Consider the following 22,818-nt stretch of genomic DNA (forward strand, 5'->3'; position numbering starts at 1 on the left):
GCTCTGTCTTCTGAGTGCCAGGATGTCAGGCGGTAACCCTTCCTGTACAGATTTTAGGTGAGATCTCAGGACCCAAATTCTGGTCATAACACTCACATGGCAACACATTTTTGCCTGTTGAGCCTTTTCCGCAGCCTGGGAGGGATGCGTTTCTTAATGTTAGGATTTGGCATGTGAAATAAAATCACCCCCGATTGCCTTCTCTTTTGCAGATATAAGAAAGAGAGAGAAAAATTTACTGAAAAAGGCTGGCTATGTCCAAAGCGGAAACTCGGCCCTGGCTCCCATTGTGTCCACCATAGCCATCGTGTCGACCTTCACCTGCCACATCTTCCTGAAGCGCACGCTCACTGCCCCTGTGGTAAGAGCTCCCTCTAGGCCGTCAGGTTAGGAGTTCCCCCGGCAGATGCTCTGCTTCCAGACAGCTCAGTCTCAGCTGAGGGCTGTGTTCTACAAAGCCAGCTCCCCGAAACCACAACTCCCAAACTCACCCCAATCCTTGCCAAGGCCCCGGTGAGAAGCCCCTTTCCAACTTGGTCATGCATGGCATTACAGCTCCCAGTTGTCACATACCAAATGATGCCAGAATCTTTCACTGGACTAATTCAGTCAACGCAGACCTGGTTGTCAGTGCTAGGGTTTGAGTCCGGGGGCCTGTGCGTTATAGGGAAGCCCGGTAACGTACACCTCAGACACTCATCCAGTTTGTGGACGAGAGCTGAGGCTGACAGTGCGCTCAGGAGAACCTTCCTTGGAACTTACTCTGTCCAGGCAGAGCAGGGGTGGCTGTTAACAGTGGAACACAGTTTTTGGCTCTCCCACCCTACCCTGCCCAGGGAACCTAGTGAGTACTTGGTTGTTTTTCCTCCTGTGGTGTGTGCTATAAACAGGGAACATCAGATTGTTCTTTGGTAGGGAGAAATCAAAGGAATTCGGCTGAGGTTGGACTTAGGTTCCTCTGAACTTGAGAGCTGGGTCTATTCTGTTTAAATCTTGATCCTCCTACTTCCCAGCGATGACTTGTGACAGACCATTGACCACACCTGGCCTTGGTGTCATTATCAGTAAGGAGCCTGGTTATTAGTTCTTGTCAGTGTAGCTGGGAGGAGGGGTGAGTAGTTTGCATCAAGTCCGGGGGATCCTGGGCTGGGGGCCCTTGCATGTTCTACGTTGCCTGCTCTTCCCCAGGCCAGGTGGGCGAGGGCTGAAGCCTCTGAGGGCAAATGGACGAATGTAAGGCACGCGAGCCTTTAATGAGGGAACAGTGCAGTCAAAGCTAAAGAAATGTTGAGCTGGAGGGAAAATGGCTCCTGGGCCCAGCTAAGATAGTAAACCAAGTGTTTGCAGGACAAGTAGCTGGAGGAAAATTAGAAAAGCAAGGGAGAAGTGTGTGTGTGTGTGTGTGTGTGTGTGTGTGTGTGCAAGGATCAAGCATAGCTAAGTTCATATACAGCACCCAAATCAGGGACTTCATGGGGGGTCATGATGCAAAGCAGATGCTTTTGCTGGGCCATCCTCTGCTAACTCCATCAACATGCGCATTGTTTTTTGTACGTGAAAGGAGTGGTTTCATTTTCAGGCTCTTTGGACTGTAAGGCTTCGGACCCAGTTGTGAACTCAAAGCCAGGATGAGTGGCAAGAGTGTCCTGCCTGAGTAGAACACTGCTCAATTATTGTGACTGCTTTTGATGATCACACACACACACACACACACACACACACACACACACACACACACACACTTTCTCCTCTAGTTCTATTACATCAAACAAATGAAGCTGAAACCAATCGATGTTAATTTTTCTGACATGATAGTTTAGAAGAAAACAAGATCCAAAACAGATCTCTGGGTTCAGAATCTTTTTTGTTCCCCTCCTCTGCTAGGGTCATGGCACCTGAGATTGGCTCCCAGGTCTACCAGGTAGCCTGTGCGCTATGTCTTTTGAGATCTAGGTTTTTGTTTTGCTGTGTGTGTGTATGTGTCAAGGGGGTACTTTTTGATTTAGGGAGTTAGGACGAGATGTAATGATGTCATGGGAGTATCCATTGTTATCCTCTTAGCAATGTGGAGTTTGCTCTAACATGGGGCCTGTCCACAGGGTTTGTTTGGCAGCAGACATCACTTGAGATTTGCTAGAGGAAGCTGTATTTTCTTTCTTTCTTTCTTTCTTTCTTTCTTTCTTTCTTTCTTTCTTTTTTGGTTTTTCAAGACAGGGTTTCTCTGTGTAGCTTGACTGTCCTGGAACTCCCTTTATAGATCAGACTGGCCTCAAACTCACAGAGAGCCACCTATCTCTGCCCCCTGAATGCTGGGATTAAAGGCATGAGCCACCAGTGCCTGGCGAGAATGTTATTAATTTCTTAAATGGGGTGGAAAGAAGCTAATAGTTGAAGTCAGACACATGAGAAGATAGCATTTGAGAGAGAGATGAAATTATGCATCCCGGCGCAGCCACGGAAAGCTTCAGTGAGGCGCTCCAATACCCAGAGATACTGCATAGAGCTCTGAGGGAAAACCCCTACAGTCCGCGACTTTGGAGCTGTGCACTCTGGAGAAAGATGCTGTGGCCCCAGAAGGTCAGATGCTGCTGACTGACTTAGGGCAGGAAGTGAGTTAGTCAAATCTACGCAGGGCTTTGAATGAGCGGTCTTGGTTTGAAGAAAGACATGCTATGGATGGATATGCATGAAGCTAGCTAGGGGATAGTCTTCTTTATGAATTGACAAGGGGGTACATTTCCCACCATTCTTGTGAAAATTCCCAAAGTGAGATAGATTACAAAGTCACTGCCCGCCCCCACATTGCCAGCTCATGGTTTCTGAGCCATGAAATGAAAAAGCGTTCCTCTGTGAATCCCAACTGTGCCACTGTTTCTTAGGTTAGTAAGTACAGACCCCCATGGATAGAACAGCTTGGAGCCAAAGTAACTTGCAGTCCTAAACCCACGATCCTCTCTTTCCTTCTTCAGGCCTTTAGTGTGATTGCCATGTTTAATGTAATGAAGTTTTCAATTGCAATCTTGCCTTTCTCGGTCAAAGCAGTGGCCGAAGCCAGTGTCTCTCTAAAGAGAATGAAGGTATAACTAACACTGGGTGAGTAGGGAAGAGATCTCATTTCTGGGGGGAGGGGGCGGGTGATGCTTGGAAGGGGGGATGCTGTTCAGGTCTACTGGGGGGCTTGGTCAGGCCTGTGGCTGCGTGGACATGAAGCCAGAATAGTCAGTGTGCAGAGGGGAGAATGAGTGGTGACAGTTTCGAAGGAGATCTGATGGTGGGGGAGATGACAAAATACTCACAGGGGGATTGCTCCTAACCTCCCCAGCTCGTGTGAGGCGTGATTCTAATTCGCTCCAGCAATGCGAATGGCCTTTGCACTGAGTCAGCCCCTGTTTGTCCTGTGACGAGTGTGGGGACATGCACCACTCCTCAGGGTCATCGTTTAGGCACTCTATCTATCTACCCATCAAAGGCAATCTGAGGCATGTAAGTAATGAAAAGAGGGAAGAGAGAGATAGTCTTTATCCTTAGGAGCCCTCGTTCTGGTACAGGACCAACTGCTCTAGTACGTTATGTACATGGTAAGGTGGAAGTGAGAAGCAAGAATAGCTTTTCATGGCTTGAGGTATAGGCAGAACAAGGAGAAGGACAATCTTGCCCATGGAATGACAGTTGTCTGTGAAATCTGGAGTTATCTCAAGCATCCTGGGTCCCTGCACCCACTTTTTTTGCTTCTCAATGGTCTAGAGTCCTGTAGAGACTGTCCAGGCGATGAGGAGAGAGGCACTCTTGTAAGACAGGACCGCCAGACTCTCTGTTGCCCCTATAGGTACAAGAATCAACAGTGCTTCCTTCACTCTGTATCCCCATACTGAAGACAAGGAAAGGTGGTTTAGATTCAAGGAAGGGTGCTATTTCTTCAATCCTCAACCTTCGCACTGTCCCACCACCTTCATTAAAGTCTCCATCCTTTGCCCTCTGAGCTCACAGTGACTTATAGACCAGTCCTCCGTTTCCAAAGCTGCCTTCCTCAAATCATCATTTTGCCCAGCTCCCAAAGAGCTGTTGAATTACTGGTGTGCCAGCCGGCACTCAGCCGTATGGAATCTTTGAACTCTCGTCTCTTCCCGGACTGCACCTGAGCCCTTATCTCTGGCTCCGCAGTTTCTCCACCTTTGTTTCCCGTCCTGTTTCTGCCTTGAGCGCTGTGAGTCACCAATCCCATCAAGTCCATGGCTTATTTCCTGACCTGCCCACCTACCCAGACCATGCTTTGCAAGCTTCCTTGTGTGCCACGTGGCCTCTACTCACGTTTCCTGCTTTCTCCTCTGCCTCTTCTCTGCCTGTACGGTGCCTGCACAGACTCAGCTCGGGCACCAAACACATGGACCTCCAAAGAGGGGAATCGTGTGTCCCTTCTCTGGCCACGACACTGCACTGCACTGATCCTTCATGTCCCCTTCTCACAAACAAGTTTTCAAGGTCGAGAGTTCTTCCTTATTGATGAGTGTGTTTCTACTTCTACCCCACAGGCTGACACAGAACATTTAGTAACTCGCAAATGTTTTGTTGAGCGGTGTTGGGAAGAGAACAAAGAGACCGAACAGGGACCCTGGTTTCTTATGTTTCAGTGTCATACAGTGAAGCCCATCCCCCACGGGCAGATGAGGATGAAATATAGCTCGATCAGCATTCTCCAATGTGGGTGACCCACATAGGTCTCCGGGTTAAAAGACACCTGTCCCAGATAGTTTGAGTCGGTGGACTATTTCTGTTTCAGTACTCCTGAGGGGAATAACTTCTGGTCAGTCCTGGATGTTCTAGGTAGAAATGTCAAGAGTATAATTTGGGGTCATTAGAAGGTGTATTGGGAGGACGGATGACAAATGCATGACATCTGCTCATTTACTGTTGTCTCTTTCATCTTAGAAAATTCTCATAGCCAAAAGTCCCCCGTCTTACATCACCCAACCGGAAGACCCGGACACTATCCTGCTTTTAGCAAATGCCACCCTGACATGGGAGCAAGAAGTCAACAGGAGAAGTGACTTGCCGAAGGCCCAAGATCAGAAAAGGTCTATTTTCAAGAAACAGAGGCAAGAGCTGTACAGTGAGCCAAGTCCGTCAGCGCAGGGGGTTGCTAGCCCTGAGTGGCAAAGTGGTGGCCCCAAGTCAGTTCTACACAACATTAGCTTTGTGGTGAGAAAGGTGAGTGTGTCGGCCAGTTTTGTATCACGGTAATTAATGACGGGCTAAGCTTTGGGAGTCTGGGGAGATGGCTCATTGGTGAAGTGCTTGCCGTGCGAACCTAAGGACTTGAGTTGGGAGCCCCAGTACCTATATAAAAAGCTAGGTACAGCCGCGCATGCCTGAAATCCCAGCACTGGAGAGGCAGGGACATGGAGATCCCTGGGTTCATATAACCAAATCAGGGTCAGTGAGAGATTTTACATCAAAATATAAGGTGAAAGGTGATAGAGGAAAAAAACACCATGTCTCTTCTGGTTTACACTGGGGATGGGATAAGAGGGAGACAGAAGGAGGGGAGAGAGAGAGAGGAGAGACTTTTGACTCAGTTTTGGAGAGTACAGTTCAAGATCAGGCTGTGGGCCTCTAGTAAAGGCAGTCCAACCACTGCTCTATCTTATGACTGAGGAAACTGAGGCACAAGACAGCTAAATAACAAGGACCAGCCAGCAACTGGAGGAAGACTGCACCCTTGTGGCTTCTAACTCAATCTGTGTTCTTTGTTTGTTCATTTGTTTCAAGACAGGAAGGATCTCACTATAAGGTCCAGGTTATTCAGGTCCTCATCTTTGTCCTGCCTCAGCCTCTAGTCTGAACTCAGCTCTCCCCTTCTTCCCCCAACCTTACTCTTGCTCACCACAAAATCCTGCTTTTGTACAAAATACAGTGCAACGTTTTTTGTTTGTTTGTTTAACCAGTCCGGCAAGGGGGTGGGACTGAGTTTCCCAAGCCAGCCAGGCACCATGGTCCTTTCTTCCCTCAAGAGTGAGCATTGAGCTGGGTGGTGGTGGCACATGCCTTTAATCCCAGTACTTGGGAGGCAGAGGTGGGTGGATTTCTGTGAGTTCAAGGCCAACCTGGTATACAAGAGCTAGTTCCAGAACAGGCTCCAAAACTATAGGGAAACTCTGTCTCAAAATACAAAAAACAAAACAAAAGAGTGAGCACTGTAGTCCAAGGGAGCACTTGGCCTCCTTTGGCTCCTCCTGTCTGCATCTTGTTACACTGGGAACCTGACAATGGCACTGAGAAGGTGGCGTTGATTTTGCTGCTGCAGGCTCAGCATTAATCTTGTTCCTAGTGATGTATAATCTCCCATCTCGTTGACCGCTTTTCCCCACGCAAATACTGCAGAAGGAGAAGCTCCGTAGCCAAAGACTGGCCCCTCTTGCAGCTAGCAAGACCATCTGCTACATACTTCCTGGAAATGGTATCTAATGTTTGGTGGGCCCAGTGCCATGGAGCTCGGATCTCGGTTGTGTTTTGCTCCAGATAAAGCACTACTTTCTTGTAGCTCTCCCCTGCCTCTGGGGGCAGCACCCGAATTTCTTGAGACAGCTCAGAAAACTGCTGTCACCTAAGGAAACTCTTTATAGTCCTCTAACTGCTGTGCACCATTCTATCTTCCGTAGATGGTAATGTCTGGATTTGCGCATCTGCGGTTTTCTCTGGGTCACCAGCTCACAAGAAATAACATGGAGACTTAACTTATTATTAGTTACGAAATCTTGGTGGCCTTAACTTAGGCTTTTCCTGCTGGTTCTTATATCTTAAATTAACCCATTTATTTTAATCTATGTTCTGTCATGTGGCTCATTACCTCATCTCTCCATACCTGCCCCTGCTGCTTCCTCTAGTTCTCTCTCGCTGTCTCTCTCTGTCTCTGTCTCTCTCTGTGCCCAGAAGTCCCACCTATACCTCCTGCCTAGCTATTGGCCTGTCAGTATTTTTTTATTACACCAATCTCAGCAATACATTTTCACAACATGCATCAAAGGCCCAGGCAGCATTTTGTGAAGTAGTTCCAGGCCCCAGCCACTTACAGCTACTTTACCTTGGGCGTGTAGCCTCAGCTCTGAAGAGTCTGTCTCTTTGCCTGTCCTCTTCACACATTGGTTGTGAGAGCAGAGAAGCTGCATTCAAAATGCTTAGCTCACGGTGAGCTCTGGCTGCCGTTAGCAACCGCTGCCCTCCTTCCCTTTAGCAATCACAGCGAGCCTAAGTGTTGCCCTTACAGGTTCTAAATTCAGGCCGTCTGCGTGGCTCCAAATTTAGCTCCATGATTCCATTAGTCTCTGTCCTCCAGGATGAGATCAGGGCATGCTATTCCGAGTTACACCCTTAGCCCCGAGCCCATACCTGGTGCAAGGTTCTTAATAATGTTTGGTGGCTGAGAAGGAAATAATGAGACACCCAGAAGATGCAGGCCTCCTGGGGCTCATTCTGAAAAAAAAAAATGGGCCTTGGAGGCTCTTGCCTTTCCCCAAAGAAAGGTCAGGACCCAATAGAGTCTTATATGGAAGCTTCCATGAAGCTGACCTCCACCAAGGCTCCATAACAGGCCTCATCATCTTGAAGAGCTACTGTGATTTACAGGGCCAGCTTCACATACTTGCAGCTTTGACACCATGGGTTCCGTGGGACAGGGACTCCATCTGTCCTGATCATGGTGTGTGATATTCCATAAAGATGAGTTAAAGAAGTCATTGATGACAGACACCATGCCAGGTGTGACAGAAGGTCTAGCTTATCTAATCTAGTTTGGAGTGGGAAAGGAGTCATATTCGGCTCCATACCGAATGGCTCTCTGTTTTAAAGGGTTGCAGCAGGTCTGTTTCTGTAATGTTCCATGTACAACCTCTGTTCAGACACAGAAGCAGACAGACTATCCACCTCTCTCCCCCTGGGGCTACCCCAGAGGGCTATGTGACCCCTGCCTTGCCTCTTTCAGGTCTTGCTCCAATGTCACCTGTGACAAGTGTTGTCCCATGGCTCATGTCCTCGCTTGGGACCTTTAAGTGTACATGTCCACCTTCCACCCACAGAGTCTAAGACTTTGACAGGCAGTGGAGGGGTGTTGGGTGTCATCCGAATCTTTGCTCACTTTCCCAGAGTTGCTGGAGCTTCTCTGCAGCCTGGAGCTTCATTTGCCTCCCGTCTGGGCTAATTTAACAGAGCATGGTTTAGGGGTGTCATTCTTGGCCTGAATCATCCTTCTCTCTCCCGGTGCTGCCTGCACCTCCCAGACAAGCTGCTTCCACTCCAAGGCTCACGCAGCAGGTGCTGCTGGGCCAGCACAAAGGAATGGGTCAGCTTTCTAGGAACTGTCCCTTGTTCCTCCAGTCCCACCCTCTCATCACCCTTTCCAGGACACACCTTTGACAAGCTCCACATTTCAGTCCTCCCCTTCGTCCATCTCCGACTGAACCCCAAGCCCTGTGGGGCCAACACAGGACCCACCTGTTATGTTCATCCGCTGGTCGGCTGCGATTTCCCTGGGATCTACAATGTCCTCCATGATGACCGTGGAGCCAGGGTGACCGCTGGTGCTCAGTACAGCGCCTGGTGTGCCACGGGTACTCAGTGACAATTTAATGGCTGAGCTGGCACATCGACAGCTATACAGCCATTCTGTAGAAATAGTGGGAAAAACTTGGAGTTCTAAATTGAGTTGTTATGATAAAAGATTACTTAAAAAATGACTTCTGAAATCTCCCAGCTCTCTGTCTTTCCAAGATGTCCCGTGTCTCCCTGGGTCACATGCCCCTTTCCCTGTCATTAGACTCACGTCCTCGGCCCCTGGGCACAGGACAGCCCTCATAGCCAGGCCCATGCCTCCTGAACTGGCACAAGGCTGTTTCACATCAATGTGTGAACGGGATTTTCGGAAGCCCTTTGGGTACTCTGCAGCCCAAGGGACGGCTCTTAATTAAAACTCTCTTCTCTGCGTCCTTCCAAGCTGTGCACAGGCACAAAGGCTCAGGCTGCAGCTGCTACCTTGTCCTGCCTGGCCTGGTCAGCATAGAGCCCAAGACCCCTGACAATGTGTGTGTGTGTGGGGGGGGGGGGGGGTAACTGTCTTATCTCTCTTCTGTGACAGGGGAAGGTCTTGGGGATATGCGGCAATGTTGGAAGTGGGAAGAGCTCCCTCATCTCGGCTCTCCTAGGACAGGTAAGTGTGTGGTGAGAGCTGGGAAGACTACATTGACAGGAGACTGGAAGGATTTCCTTGCTGTAGACTCAGGGGACTTAACAAGCCTGTAGAACAGTGGTCAGGTTTGGCTGCACATGATTAACGTGAGTGCTGTTGATTCCCTTGAGTTGATGCATTTGACAGCTCCGTGCTCGGCTAAACACGGGCCAGGATTTTCTCACATCTTTAGCTTTACCTCCCGAGGAGAGGAGTTAAAGAGTGATTGCTTCCTTGCCTTCAGCTCCATGTTGGTCCAACCAAGAGATGGATTATTAAATCTGTGGCTTCTCCCATGGCTGTCCTGGCTTATAAAACCCAGAAAAGCAGCTTGATGGGGAATGAAGGAACTGGGACTCATGGGAACTTTCGATGAATTTTTGATTGCTTGCTTTTAAAACCTTGATTCCTGCTTGAGAGCCTTGAGTAAGGGTGACTCACTGATTGCCTAGAGGCAGCAGTGTGACCCCAGCTGCTCTGAACACTTTGTATTGGAAGAAGGAGGTTCCTAGATCTTGACCTGTTTCTGCCACTTCTGACTGTGAGAGCCTAAGAAGGTGGTACAGCAACTTCCTGTAGTCACAGGTGGCCTTCATGATTGTCGTGGTTTACAAGCATCACCCTAAATGAGTAAGACATGTTCAGAGGAGATTGGGGAATTAACTCTCCCTTCTGCCTACTGTTGTTCCTAAAGGGAAGACTGGTTGAGCTGGGGTTGCCTCCCATTTCTTAAAGAACTTAGGGGACTTCTGAAGGAATAAAGAAAAGAGGCCTAGCAGGGCCCCACCAGAATGGGAGCGTGAGTCTTCTAAGTGCCAGTGTGATTGGCTTCTTTGCCGTCTCTTGACTCGGCAGGGAGATGACTGTGATTATGTCCCTTCCTGGAGGTGAGGCAGGGCCTGGGTCGGGTAGGCCCTGGCTGCTAAGTGTGTGTGCTTCTGTGAGGACCTCAGAGTCAGTGATAGACTGGAAACAGTCTCACTCTCCACCCATCAGCGCGGGTCTTCCAGCAGGGCAGGAACTGACTTAGCCGAGCTACACTCAGACTTCGGCATTGGCAGCTCATCCATTCGCAGCCAGTCCCTTCTGCGGTGTGTCGATATCTATTGCAAGGAAACTGGCCTCCTTTTAATGTCTAACCTCTGATTTATCCCTTGGGAGCATCTCAGAGAAGATAGAGCCTATCATCCAGGAAACAGTGAGGGAATCCGGCGCTTTTCCATGACCAGGGGAGCGGTAGAGTGGCGGCAGGCGGGGGATGGGGGGGTCTAAGCGAGTATGTTCTAGATTGCGGGGTCACGCCACTTTGCCTCAGTTGCATGCTCACCAGTTCCCTTTGGACAAAGAGACTGACCTCTCTGGACCGTGCCTTCTACAAAATGGCCAAGGAGGGCTGCGGCGAGGGTTAGCAAAGGGAGTGGACATGCCAGCCAGAGCTGAGTCCTCGAGCCCAGTCACAGCTTCAGCCGGCTCAGCACAGCGCCTGGAAGGCAACTACGATTTTAGATCCACTCTTTAGATCTACGATTTAGATCATCTCTTTTCCAAGTCTAACTCCAGGCCCCTTCAACCACTCCCAGGGGTTTCAAAATAGTACTGCACCATGTGACACTGTCCCTGCTCAGCCACGCTGCCACCACCCCACGGTCATCCGCCCCAAGTGTCATGCTTTTCCCTATGAATCTCCTCTACGGAGAGGGTTGGTTGTTTGTTGCCATTGCTGTCTGCCGTTGTCTATCAGAAGCACACCACGTGGGGTCAGGTTAACCGCCTGTATTTACTCAGCATCACAAGCAGGGCCTTGCATGCTTTCTAACGGGGTCGCTCAGTGTTATCAAGGTCCCAAAGTTCCTCATGAAACAGGGTTTCCCACTCTTCATGGGGGGGAAAAGAGAGTTCTGGTCCCATAAGGTCTGAATTCTTGCATGGTTACATCCATGTAACTGAGTCAGAGCTACTTCTTTGAAGTGGGCCATACCGGAGTCTCCACCCCAGGGGTATAGGCTGTGCTCTGCTCCCAGGAACCAGGCTAGGGAGAGTTGGATCCATTCGGCACACCCGGGGGAAGGGGATCTCGTTGCTCTTCCTTAAGGCATCTTGCTGTAGCTGGCCCAGGGGTGAGATGAGTGTCGCCTGTATCCTCCAGTTGGCAGCAAGACTCTTTACTTTCTGCCTGTTCCCTGAATTTCTTGCCTCGCCCTTGCACGTGTCCCACCTATAGACCCTCGACTGCACAGTTGGGCTTAAAGGGTGCGGATGAGACACCCGCCAATCCCCTGATATCCACGTGACGAATGCTCATACAGTAAGAGGGTGGCATTTGGGAGGGACTCTGGGATGTGTCTTCTAAGGCTCCCCCATGACTGTTTCTCTAGATGCAGTTACAGAAAGGGGTTGTGGCTGTCAACGGACCTTTGGCTTATGTGTCTCAGCAAGCGTGGATCTTTCACGGGAACGTGAGGGAGAACATACTGTTTGGAGAGAAGTACAATCACCAAAGGTATTACTAATGTGGACAGTGTCCGGCACTGTGGTAGTTGGTCCACCCAGCTTCGGCTGTGGATGCCACTAGCAATGGTTTACTTAAGTGGGTTTCTTCAATGCATTTTGATGAAACATTCATGGGATCTTCCCCTGAGCAGGATCTTCTTTTTCTGACCCAGGAGTTCAGGAGAAGCATGTTGTTCTGCAGACCTGCGACCACATGGCCTGCCGGGAAGAGGATGTAGTTGTCAGTTCATTCCCAGGGCAGAGTACCATATGCTCTGAGGTTCTCTGTAACAGGGGCATATGTTGTCTGACTGGAGAAAAATGAGCCTTGCAATTTTGATTTAGGCTAAGTAACTAAAAGTTTGTTTGGGATCACGAGCAGAAGGCGTGTGATTAGTCACTGCTCACATGATTAATTCACGTAGGCACCAGCCAGGTACATTGTTGTTAGTGTCCTCAGATGGTCTGATGAAATAAAATGGAAACTTCCGGTTATAAATCTTTGATACGTGTTGGGCCATTATCTCTAAGCTCTGGGAAGTAATGCCTTCTTAGGTCTCCTTGCCTCAGATAAGTCCCATCCCAATTTTCTTTAGGGAGAGCCAGGCAGTAGACCCCATTTCCCTGATGGGGAAGCTGAAGTCCAGAGAGCTGAGTTGACTGCCCACAAAGCCTGAGTCTTGGACCTGTGCAGGCATCACTTGTTTCCTTTGAGGCTGCTTATAGCAGGGTCACTCAAAAACATCCCCAAACACCACAGGACTGAAGGAGTAAGAGTCAGGTTCAAGAGCCCAGTTGTGGTTTGGACTTCCCTTATTATCTGAGCCCACAGACTTCGTAAGCTATAGGGTGGCATTGGTCAGCAGGTGTCTTCCCAGCAGGAAGTCTGTGGCTCTTCCTCCTTTTTCCCTGGATGTAATGACATCAACAGAAGGCTCACATATGACAGGAGATTCTGATCAGTGGTGGGAGTCCTTGGTATGAACCAAACAGTTCTGCTCAGTGTCTCATGGCCACACCCCTTTGCCTATGCCTACACCGTCCCTCCCTGGAATGCCTTTGCTTTCCACAGAAGCAGGCTGGAGGGACAATTTCTTAGCTGATCAATTAAAAAGGTGAAGGTAGAAAATATTAGCCAAATGCCTGTCATGTGCAGGGCACCATAAGGAACACGGATATTGCTCCTCACGTGCTTATACGAGTTACTTTAGCATCGTGTGACAGACAGCCTGACAGAAGCAACTTAATGGAGGAAAGACTTCTTTGGCTCATGGTTCCAGAAAGTTTCAGTCCACCAAGGCAAAGGAGGCATGGTGGGACAGCTCTGTTTGTGGCTAAGGCTGTTATCAATCAATAATGAACTTAGCAACCATCCTTGGTAGAGGTCCGCAGCTTGCCAGTGGGACGGAAGTCTCGGGCGCAGTGTGGGACCCAGCAGCTGCTTGGATGTGTGCAAATGAGAATGCCACTAGGAATGTCAGCTGAGCGAGGGAACGGCCAGAGTCGGAGGCTCTGGGTCATCGTGGTGCCTTGGGGACAGTTCTGTTAAGACAGAGCGGAGCAGTGGAGTGTCAGCTTCTCCCTTGATATGGGACCGCACACCCCACTAGATTGTAAGGAGTCAGAAGCTCTGAGAGGTGGCGTTCTACTGGGTCTGTGTGCGCTTGTGCCCAGTAAGACGAGGTATTTGCCCAGCAGTCAGACTGTGCAGAGCTAGCTAATTCCTCATAAGTCTGAACTCCAAGGCTTGAGAATGGGTGATACTTAGGAACACTACAGTCCCGGAAGCCCCAGAGGTAGGGACCATTTCCCGCTCTTCCTCTTTCCTGTGAAGTGATGTCTTTTGTGCCTACGCCTTGTTTTCTCCAACATGGTGGGTGATGGGTGAACAGAGTAGCATTTTGGAGCAGAAGGAGTTCATCAAGGTCAGGGTTGACCTTTGCAGTCACGTAACCCTATGCTGCTCCACCACATACATGCCATCTTTCATCACGACCTTGATTCTGCCCTGTGTTCTCCTAGATGCTGTCAACAACAGCCCACATCTCGATCCCTTTCTTTGACTCAAAGAGCAATGATAGCAGTTGGCACCTCTAGTATTTCATAGACCGTGGGAGAATTTTTCCCCCCTACATGACAGGAACCCTGTAAGGGGAGTCAACTCTGAGGCAAGGAGAGACCCCAGGGGTCCAGGAGACACTGTTCTCGGGACAACTTGCTTGTGAGCCTCGAGCATAGCAGCAGCAAGAGTCTCACTTTGTCCCCTCAGCAACAGTGGTTCCTTCAAAAACAGCCCGGGCAGCAGTGCTGTGTGCTACTCTGACCATTCTGATCTCTATGCCCCCAGGTATCAGCACACAGTTCACGTCTGTGGTCTTCAGAAGGACTTGAACAGCCTCCCTTACGGAGACCTGACTGAGGTGAGCAGAGATGAGTCCCAATTGCCCAGTTGACCGTGAATCTATAGCTACATGTCCCAGAGGCAGAAAGCCCCAAGGAAATCCTGGCAAAGTCCAGTTTCCACCTGTCAAAAATTCTTCTTTGTGGTCCACCAAGTGGAGGTGAACCCAAGCCTGCTTGCGTTTGACGCATCGTGGTTGCTTCCACAGCCCACTTCCAACCTTCCCACCATTTCAGGAAGGGTTCCTGAACTCAAGGTCCAGCTCCATCCTTAAATCAGTGCTCCAGAGTGCTCCAGAGTGTCAGGGCTCCCGTTCCTCCCTGGCTCCACACAGCCCAGGAATGCTGAGTCACCTTCAGACCCCGCCGCTCAGGGTTGAGCCTGCTGACTCAGGCAACCCAGAGCCATTGTGCTGCCCTTCCTTTTCTCCCCAGCACACCATGCCTCTAGGACCAGCTTTCCCACAGTGCTAGCTCAGAGAACATGAGCTTCTGGTCTCGCATTCCGCCTGTCAGGCTTTTCCGAATGCACAGGCGGCTCTGGCTTCCCCTTCCGAGTTGTGTCTCTGCACCCCTGTCAGCCAACCAAGGTGTCCAGCCACCCCCTAGCCTTTCAGGGTCTGGCCCAGCTCCACGCAGGAAGACTCTGGAGTTCCACCGTCAGCAGCAGTTTGCCACCAAGCGCTGCAATTAACGCTTCTTGGTTAGCGCTCGGTGAACATGCGGGCTGCTGCTTTTGTGTGTCTAGTGCTCCCTGCTAAGATGTCAGCTCCTGATTCATTGGTTACTTTTCTTGTCCAGCACTCAGCACTCAGCACCCAGCTTGGTAGCTGGGCATCTGAGTACAATGGATTTCACTCTGGGCTTAGGAGGATGGGATTTCCAGAAAAACATAACCTAGGCTTTTCATCTTGCAGTAAATGTTTACAGAGCATCTAATGCATGCCTCAGATAAGGTGCTGGATCTTAGGGATCTTATGGTGAGCAAGACAGTATGTTACATACAAGGAAGTGAACAGAGGGGTCCCTGGTCCCTGGTCCCTGGTCCGTCCCCCAGGCTCTTTCCCTCCTTTTCACTATTCACTCCTCTAGACTTCCCTGGTTTTAAAGAATCTTTGTTGTGTCAATACACAGTCAATACACAGTGGGCTGGGAAGCTGGAGCCATGCAATAGGCATCCCTTACTCAGATGGGTCCCATCACAGTTGGCACTGCGCTTCAGCGAAGTGAGGGAGATGGAGTTCTTCCAGTCAACCCTGTCTAGTGTGTGTGTGGCGGGGGGAGCTTGTGTGCAGAGGCAATCAGCGGGCATGTCTCCTCCCTGAAGACCTGGGGAACTTTCGGAAGCGCCTGGTGAACAAGAGCTAGAGGGTGGCAGGTGGACTTAGTGATGAGCTGTGCTGTTATCCCTGTCTGTAGATTGGGGAGCGGGGTGTCAACCTCTCCGGCGGACAGAGACAGAGGATCAGCCTGGCCCGTGCTGTGTATGCCAACCGCCAACTCTACCTGCTAGACGACCCGCTCTCGGCTGTGGATGCCCATGTGGGGAAGCATGTCTTCGAGGAGTGCATTAAGAAGACACTCAAGGGGAAGACTGTTGTCCTGGTTACCCACCAGTTGCAGGTGACAGGGACATGGAAGGTCCATGAGGCTTGATGTTCACGGAGACCCCTATTCTGCCTAAATAGGCCTTCTCCATTTGAAACTGGCCTTACCTGGACAAGGGATAAGAGGGAAGGGAATGGAGGGGACACTGGTGAGTCCTGCAGCCACCCTGACTTCCGGCCACCCCTGCCTGTTTTTCTCTTTGTATGACCTCCATTGGCCTAGTCTTTGGGGTCAGTAGGGACATGACCTTTCCTCTACCTCAGAGTAGATTCTCCAGGATCAGTTGACTCCTGGTGCCAAGGAAATGGGGACCCAGGCCGGGACAGTTCATGTCCCACCCTTTGTCCGATGGGGACTGGATGGACCTGAGGTCAGAGGATTCTTGTCTGGGGATGATAGACTCTCTGCTTTCTTTCCTCACCCGGATAGCCCTGGACTCCTCTGATGAGGGGCCCAGGTGCCCCAGTCTTCCTCTGACCCCAAAAGACTCTGGAGGACAGAACTAGGGGCCAACTGATGGGACTTACATTGGGTGAAAATGGAGAATCTGGCTGCGTGGTCATGAACCTTGTTGCATCTGTTCCACATACGGGTTCTGAATACTTGATGGCAATCTAGGATTCCTTCTCTCTCATGCTGTCTCGCTCTACTCTCTCTGTGGCAGGTCCTAGAGATACACAGTGTGTGCAAACATGCATATGTGAGCAAACACACACGTGTGTGCAAACATGCCCCAATATAGGAAGCCTCCCACAGGCATTGGGAGATGGCGCATGGGGCAGTGGTGTAAAAGTCCCATCTGCTTGTCCCTCAGGCCTGACCTGGGGGCAGGAGGCAGGTCTCATTGCTTTTCAGTGAAGGGGAAGTTGAACTGGTGAAGCTGGGAGGGTTAAGCAAGCAGCAAATAAACTTGCCATAGCTATAGTGCTTTGGACTTTCTGACTGAACCCAGGAGGACCACCCCAAAGAGAGAGGGCCTTCTCAAGGACCCAGGAAACCCAGCTGCTCCAGAGCCTCCCCAGAATCAGCTTGAAGCATTCCAGTTTTGCACACGTGGGTGTCTGGTTTCTTCAGCAGGTGTGCCAGCCACCACTCTAGTAAACACTGAGTCAGGCTGGTTGGACACGAACTCCTAGATCCTCTGCAGGCCAGAGCCAAGATAGAGGAGAAGGCTGCCTGGGTTCAGTCTAGAAGGGATCTCTGGCCTAGCCAGAGCCATAAGTGTGGGTACCATCACTCTGGCTTGTGAGCATTGTCTCTAGCAACAGCCTGTCTTGGGAAGGCTGTCTTCCTGAGGAGTCCTGGGTCCAGGAGGATGCCTTGGTCGAAGGTATGAGATGGAGCTGTCCCTCCAGGAACCCTCACGGAGGGCAAATCATAGCCATCTCTGACACTCACTAGCTGGTGCTATGATCTTAGGCAAGCCTGTATTTCCCCAGATTCCTCAGCAGCACACCTTGCCAAGGTCACTTTAGCTCACTTTATTTTTGCTTGTTGGAAAATGAAGAGTCCACCAGGTGGCACCATCATCTTGGTGCGCTCTTCGTCCCGGTCTTTGTGGGGGAGGGGAAGAAGCCTCAAACTGCAGCCCTGGGGCTTGTGAGAACATTTCTTAGCAGCTCTGACCTCGGATGCTTTGGAGTAGCTGGTCAGGATAGTCACTCATCTATTTACGTGGGGAAACAGAGCCAGGCCAGCCGTCAGTTGTTGGTACTACTCAGGGCTTGGCTTCCGAAGGGTCTGCAGACCGTGGCCACACAAAGCTACCTGCTATCGCTGGTGTGAACTGAGGGCTTGCTGGGCTGTGGACCATGTACAGGCAGAAAACCCTATAGATTGTATCAGGTCCGAAGTGCTTCCTTTTCTTATCTGGAAAATCGATGGCTTAGCCAAGCTGCCTGCTTTCTTGAGCTGGGGGCTGTGGGAGGTCGAGAGATAAGATGTGAGAGCAGATTGTAAAATGTTGGAGGGTGAAGTACGAAGTTTGTCTTTGGTGGGGGGAGTTCTGTCAGAAGGTGTCTCCACGGGGCTCCAAGGACCGGGTTCCTGCTTGGGCTGCTTGGGGAAGGAGACAAGTCTTAGATAGGGGACACACAGAGGCTAGAACTATCCACGCTGTTGGAACCACTCTGGTTGAAGCATGTGTATACCCACTCCATCAGGTGTACAGGCATCAGTGATAGCCCATGCTTGCAGGATTCGAATCAAGTGGGACTTGGCCTTGTATGGAAGGGAAGGGCAAAGCAGAACTCTGGCCCTGGCGTCTTTAGACGGAACTGTTCCCAGTCTTACAGCATCTTGCCTGCCTCTAGGAGGGGTTTTTTGCCTTTTGATGGGTGGATACAATCATCCCATTCTGGGAAGAGCTCCAAAATAAAAGAGAGTTCCTCTTAGCAGAATTCCTTAATCACGGACTACCATGGCTGTGGACAAGAAGGGTCTCAGAATCAGAAGTGCTTTGGGTACAATGGGGTGTGTGGTACTGTTCATTATAATAGTTATTGTAATGTTAAAGCTGATGGGGGTGTGGCCTGTTGTATGGTTTCTATACCCTGAACTCAGTATACAGTCTGTCTTTTCTTTACCAAACCAAGGCCTCTCTAGTGGTCAATCAGTTTTCTGAGTAGGGTAGCTCCTTCAGAGAAGATGCAAAGGAAGGTTAGTTGCTTCCCTGTGGCAGCCAGAGTCCAGCTTCTGTACTCAAGACACTGGGGACTAGCTCAGCGCTTCTCAGCTGGGGCCCTCTGAGGCATTTGGCCATACTTGCAGATATTTTTGCTTGTCACACTAGGGAAAGGTGTTCTACTGGTGGGTAGAGACCAGAGAGTCTGTGAAATAGCCTACAATACACAGGACAGCCCAAAGACAAGAAATTATTTGTCCTCTAATGCCAGTAAGTAGTGCCAGGATTGAAACCCGAACAGCTCAGTGCACCTGGGAGAGCTGGCTGGGTGTCTGGCACGCCATCTTTCTGCTCTTACCAAGACCGTGCCATTGTGGGTCACTATGCTGTCCTTGCAGTTCCTGGAGTCTTGCGATGAGGTCATTTTGCTAGAAGATGGGGAGATTTGTGAGAAGGGCACCCACAAGGAGTTGATGGAAGAGCGAGGGCGCTATGCGAAGCTGATCCACAACCTCCGAGGACTGCAATTCAAGGTAACTACGTGCCTACCGGGGTGAGTGGGATACAGAGCCTTGCCTCATGACTTCCCGCCTGGGAGAAATCTGACATTGCACCTTCAGAAGTAATTTCATTTCCTCTCCAGGATCCAGAGCATATTTACAATGTAGCCATGGTGGAGACCCTGAAGGAGAGCCCCGCTCAGAGAGATGAAGATGCTGGTACCGTTGACAGTCCCCCTCTCTCACTGCCCCTGGGTCCTGACTGGACACAGACCTTTTCATTTATTTATTTATTATGTAATTTCTCGTCCTAGTCTTGGCTTCAGGCGATGAGAAAGATGAAGGAAAAGAACCTGAAGTGGAAGAATTTATAGACACAAAAGGTATTTCACATCCTATCCCTCAGTTGTATACCCTGGAGCAGGTGCTAGGCAGCCGCTATTGGGAGAGAAGAAAGGAAACACGGTGGCTTTTGCTCTGGGAAGCTAGGGGTATGGCGTGTTGTGGTGTGAGCTTGTGCTCTGTAGTCAGCACTGTCAGTGTGACTGGGTTGTGAAGCTTCTTGAAGATTAATCAATGCCATCACTGGGTTCTTTCTGAGGACATGCCCAGAGGCAGTTGCAGACAAGGAATGAATGAATGAATGAATGAATGAATGAATGCTGAATGAAGACAGCAGCATCACCTAGGTTGGGGACCCAGATGGAATGAAAGAGGGAGGAGAGAACATGCTCATTAATGCATTCATCTTTCTTTCTGTGTCCTGGCCACCGTGAGCAAGACATTTGACCACTCTTGTCATTAATTTTTTGAGATTATAGCACAATTATATCACTTTCCACTTCCATTTCCTTCCTCCCAAGCCTTCCATATACCCCACCCCCTTGTTCTCTTTCAGATTCATGGCCTCTTTTTCTTTGTATGTGTGTGTGTGTGTTGTGTGTGTATTCCTAAATATAAAAACACAATCATTCAATCCACATAATGCTACTTGTATGTACACGTTACCCGTTTTCAGGGCTGGCTCTGTGGATAACCAGTTGGTGTGCTCTTGCCTGAGGAAGACTGTGTCTCCTGCTCTCAGCACTCCTAGCTGCCTGTTCTTTGTGTAGGGTTGAGCTCTCCTCTTTTGCGATAGCATGTCTGTTGGCATCACCCTTGGTCAGGTCATCTAGCTGGACACTCTCAAACTTCGTTTCTTAATCTACAATGCAGAGAAATAATAAAATCCACTTCGGAGAGTCTTGCAAAGTTAAAATGAGAAACTGTCCAGGAAGTGGTTAGCAAAGTGCCTGGAAGAAAATGACTTCTAGAATCAGGTCTACGCTGTTTCCATGGGTCACTTTTACTTCCTCCCCCAGAGGTCAAAGCAGCACATGAACATGATCTAGAGGCCAGAGAAAGCCCACGAGCCCCCACTTTCCACAGGGAGCCTTGAGAAAAGGTAGTTTAGCAGCAGAGGGAATAGAGACTGGAGCAGGTTACATGCCCACTCAACAAATAGCCAGGCATTGCGTTGAGTCCCAAGTCCTGAAAGAGTCTGGAAGAGAAGGCTGTGCTCACGGTTCTCATTATATAGCCTGGTAGAGGTCTCAGGCAGATGGGTAGCTGTGGCGAACTGCGGTAAAGGTAATGGGGAGTTGGCACGGTGGTGACAGGCTGTGGGAGGATCCATACAGGGGGCGGTCTTTGCACTGGTCCCTCAGGAATGTGCACTGGTCCTTCAGAGATGTGTAGGAGTTTCCTTCCTTGTGGTACGGGATGAGGAGATGGGGGAAGGTGGTGAGGGGGAACTTGAGAGCAAGGGTATGAAAAACTTCTGGGGAAGAGGAAGTAGAGATGAGACTGGCCAGGGCCAGCTGTCGACTCTACCTCTTTTCATTAGACTGTTGCTATCCAGCCCTTGTCCCTAGGGGACAAACTCTGCACCTCAGACTGTTTAGGGAAAAAGATCACGAGTCTTCAAAGTGCCCACAGTTGGGTGGCTTTCTGCTAGAGTCCTGTGTGGCAAGAAACACACACACACTCTCTCACACACACACACACATTTTGGACAGGTGCCGTGACACAGGCCTGTAATTCCAGAATGAGGAAAGCCGAGGCACGAAGATCATGAGTTTGAGGTTTGCCTGGGTGGCCATAGCATATACTGTTTCTGAGAAAACAAGGAAATAAACAATCAAAAGCTGAGAGCATACAGCAGCAGACCGAAGAGGACATTCATCTCTCAAGCTCACCATCATTTTATATAGGTTTAGAGGGGGAAGAAAAACAAAACAAAACAAAACAAAACCTCTGCCAACTAAATGGCAGCACCTATCGAATGGAGGCACATCTGGATGGCACATCTGGATTTCAAAAAGTTAAAATGTGAAGAAAAAGCCTTGAGTTACTGGAATACGGCACTGTTAATGCTGCTTATGACAAATGCACACATATTTGGAAAGACAACTAGTTTCTATGGCCTGTAAGTCTTCCTGGACCAAAGGGAAACACCAAGATACCTTTCTCATGCCTTGGGGGGATCTCCAGGCTGCTGATATCCTGTGGGGGATGGAGACCCCTTTCCTTATGTGCTCACTACCCACCCTTCTCCAGACAAGAACATGGGCTGTGGAACATCACCGGAGTCAAGAGCCTGTCCCCCACAGTTAGCCACTGGCCTACGGAGTGCTCTGCGCGGTGCTGGAAGGGCAGGGCACACGCTGAAGGCTTCACTCCACTCCTCGCCCACTGCTGAAGTATTTTTTTAAAGCTCAGGAAAAGTCCAGAAGGATGCCGGTCAGTCCCTTGGATGGACTGGCAGGCTGAAGAAACTCTTACCATTTGTGCCTTGGGTCCCCTCCTCTGATGCCTTTTCCTCATTTTGCAGCCCCAAAGGGAGTGGAACATTCCAAACAAGTTTGCAGGCTCACAGGTGGAGCATGATGGGGCTCAGTCCATCGGGCTCCTGAGAAGTAGAAAAGAGACCATGTATAAAGTCCCCCACTCCGTCCCCCTGTCCTGTCACAGCAGTGCACACAGCCCAGCTGAGCTTGGGAGCTCTCAATGAGTGCAGACTAATTGTATACTCATTTGTGTCTTCTGCTTGAGCTTCAGTTCTGGGAGCCAGCACAGCCCTGGACTCCCAGGCTAAACAGCCCTGTCTCCCAGGGCTGAAAAGAGGATTAAATAATATAAAATGAGCAAAGGTATATTAGAGATTTGAAAGTACTTGGAAAATAGGACAAGTGCCCTTGGTAGTGGAGGGGAGGGTGCAAAGGGGACATGCTGGCCTCACTGTACCCAGCCTGGCCACCAGGCTCATGGCCCTGTGTTTGTCGCCGTAGCTCCTGTGCACCAGCTTGTCCAGATTGAGTCTCCTCGCGAAGGAATCGTGACCTGGCAAACATATCACACGTATATTAAGGCTTCTGGAGGTTTGGTATAAAACATCAGGTTTCTTGATTTAATTTGCATTTTAAAAATCTGTTTTTTAAACCGTTGGATTCACGTTTTTATGATTTCCTTCACCAATTACTCTTTTTATGCTTATGCTAGCGCTGCTTATCAGTGCTTTTATTTCCCCCCCTAAAACCTAAAGTCTGATAATACAGCCCTTTAAATGGAGTCATTTTTTTATCGCCATTAAAACTGCCAGGTTCTGTTTTATTGGAGCTGAGTGGGCAGCAGCCAGAAGCCATCAATGGTTCTTACACACACACACACACACACACACACACACACACATGCGCGCATACACACTGATTGCTGAGCACAGCTGCAATCAGTTCACCACACAAGAGACTATCTGCATGTGCAAGTCTCTTCCAGAAAGATTGGGGATTTGGATATTTATTTAGAGACAGAATTCGTGTGTAGCCTAGCTAGGCCAGCCTCAAACTTATGATCTACCCAACCAAACGTTCCTGGCCTGGACCGACAGACTTGTCCCACCAAACTGGACTCTTGACTTGCTTTTAATACACACTGAATTCCTTTTG

The 22,818-nt window shown here is 49.8% G+C and overlaps 1 protein-coding gene across 2 annotated transcripts in view; it reads left to right on the forward strand.

Annotated features, from left to right (window-relative positions):
• Positions 1-22,818, forward strand: part of Abcc12 (ATP binding cassette subfamily C member 12) — a 71,998-nt gene that overhangs the window by 22,562 nt on the left and 26,618 nt on the right. For both annotated transcript variants that reach the window (XM_041650163.1, XM_041650162.1), the window contains 11 exons: positions 213-361; positions 2,970-3,077; positions 4,927-5,205; positions 9,125-9,196; positions 11,590-11,714; positions 14,052-14,124; positions 15,524-15,727; positions 18,734-18,868; positions 18,979-19,054; positions 19,150-19,218; positions 22,165-22,254. In XM_041650163.1, the coding sequence (XP_041506097.1) occupies positions 213-361; positions 2,970-3,077; positions 4,927-5,205; positions 9,125-9,196; positions 11,590-11,714; positions 14,052-14,124; positions 15,524-15,727; positions 18,734-18,868; positions 18,979-19,054; positions 19,150-19,218; positions 22,165-22,254 (1,380 nt within the window). The remainder of the gene's footprint in view (positions 1-212; positions 362-2,969; positions 3,078-4,926; positions 5,206-9,124; positions 9,197-11,589; positions 11,715-14,051; positions 14,125-15,523; positions 15,728-18,733; positions 18,869-18,978; positions 19,055-19,149; positions 19,219-22,164; positions 22,255-22,818) is intronic.

This window comes from Microtus oregoni, unplaced genomic scaffold (assembly GCF_018167655.1).
Source record: "Microtus oregoni isolate MIOR12 unplaced genomic scaffold, Mior012 000004F_ref0000308, whole genome shotgun sequence".
NCBI classification, from domain to species: domain Eukaryota; kingdom Metazoa; phylum Chordata; class Mammalia; order Rodentia; family Cricetidae; genus Microtus; species Microtus oregoni.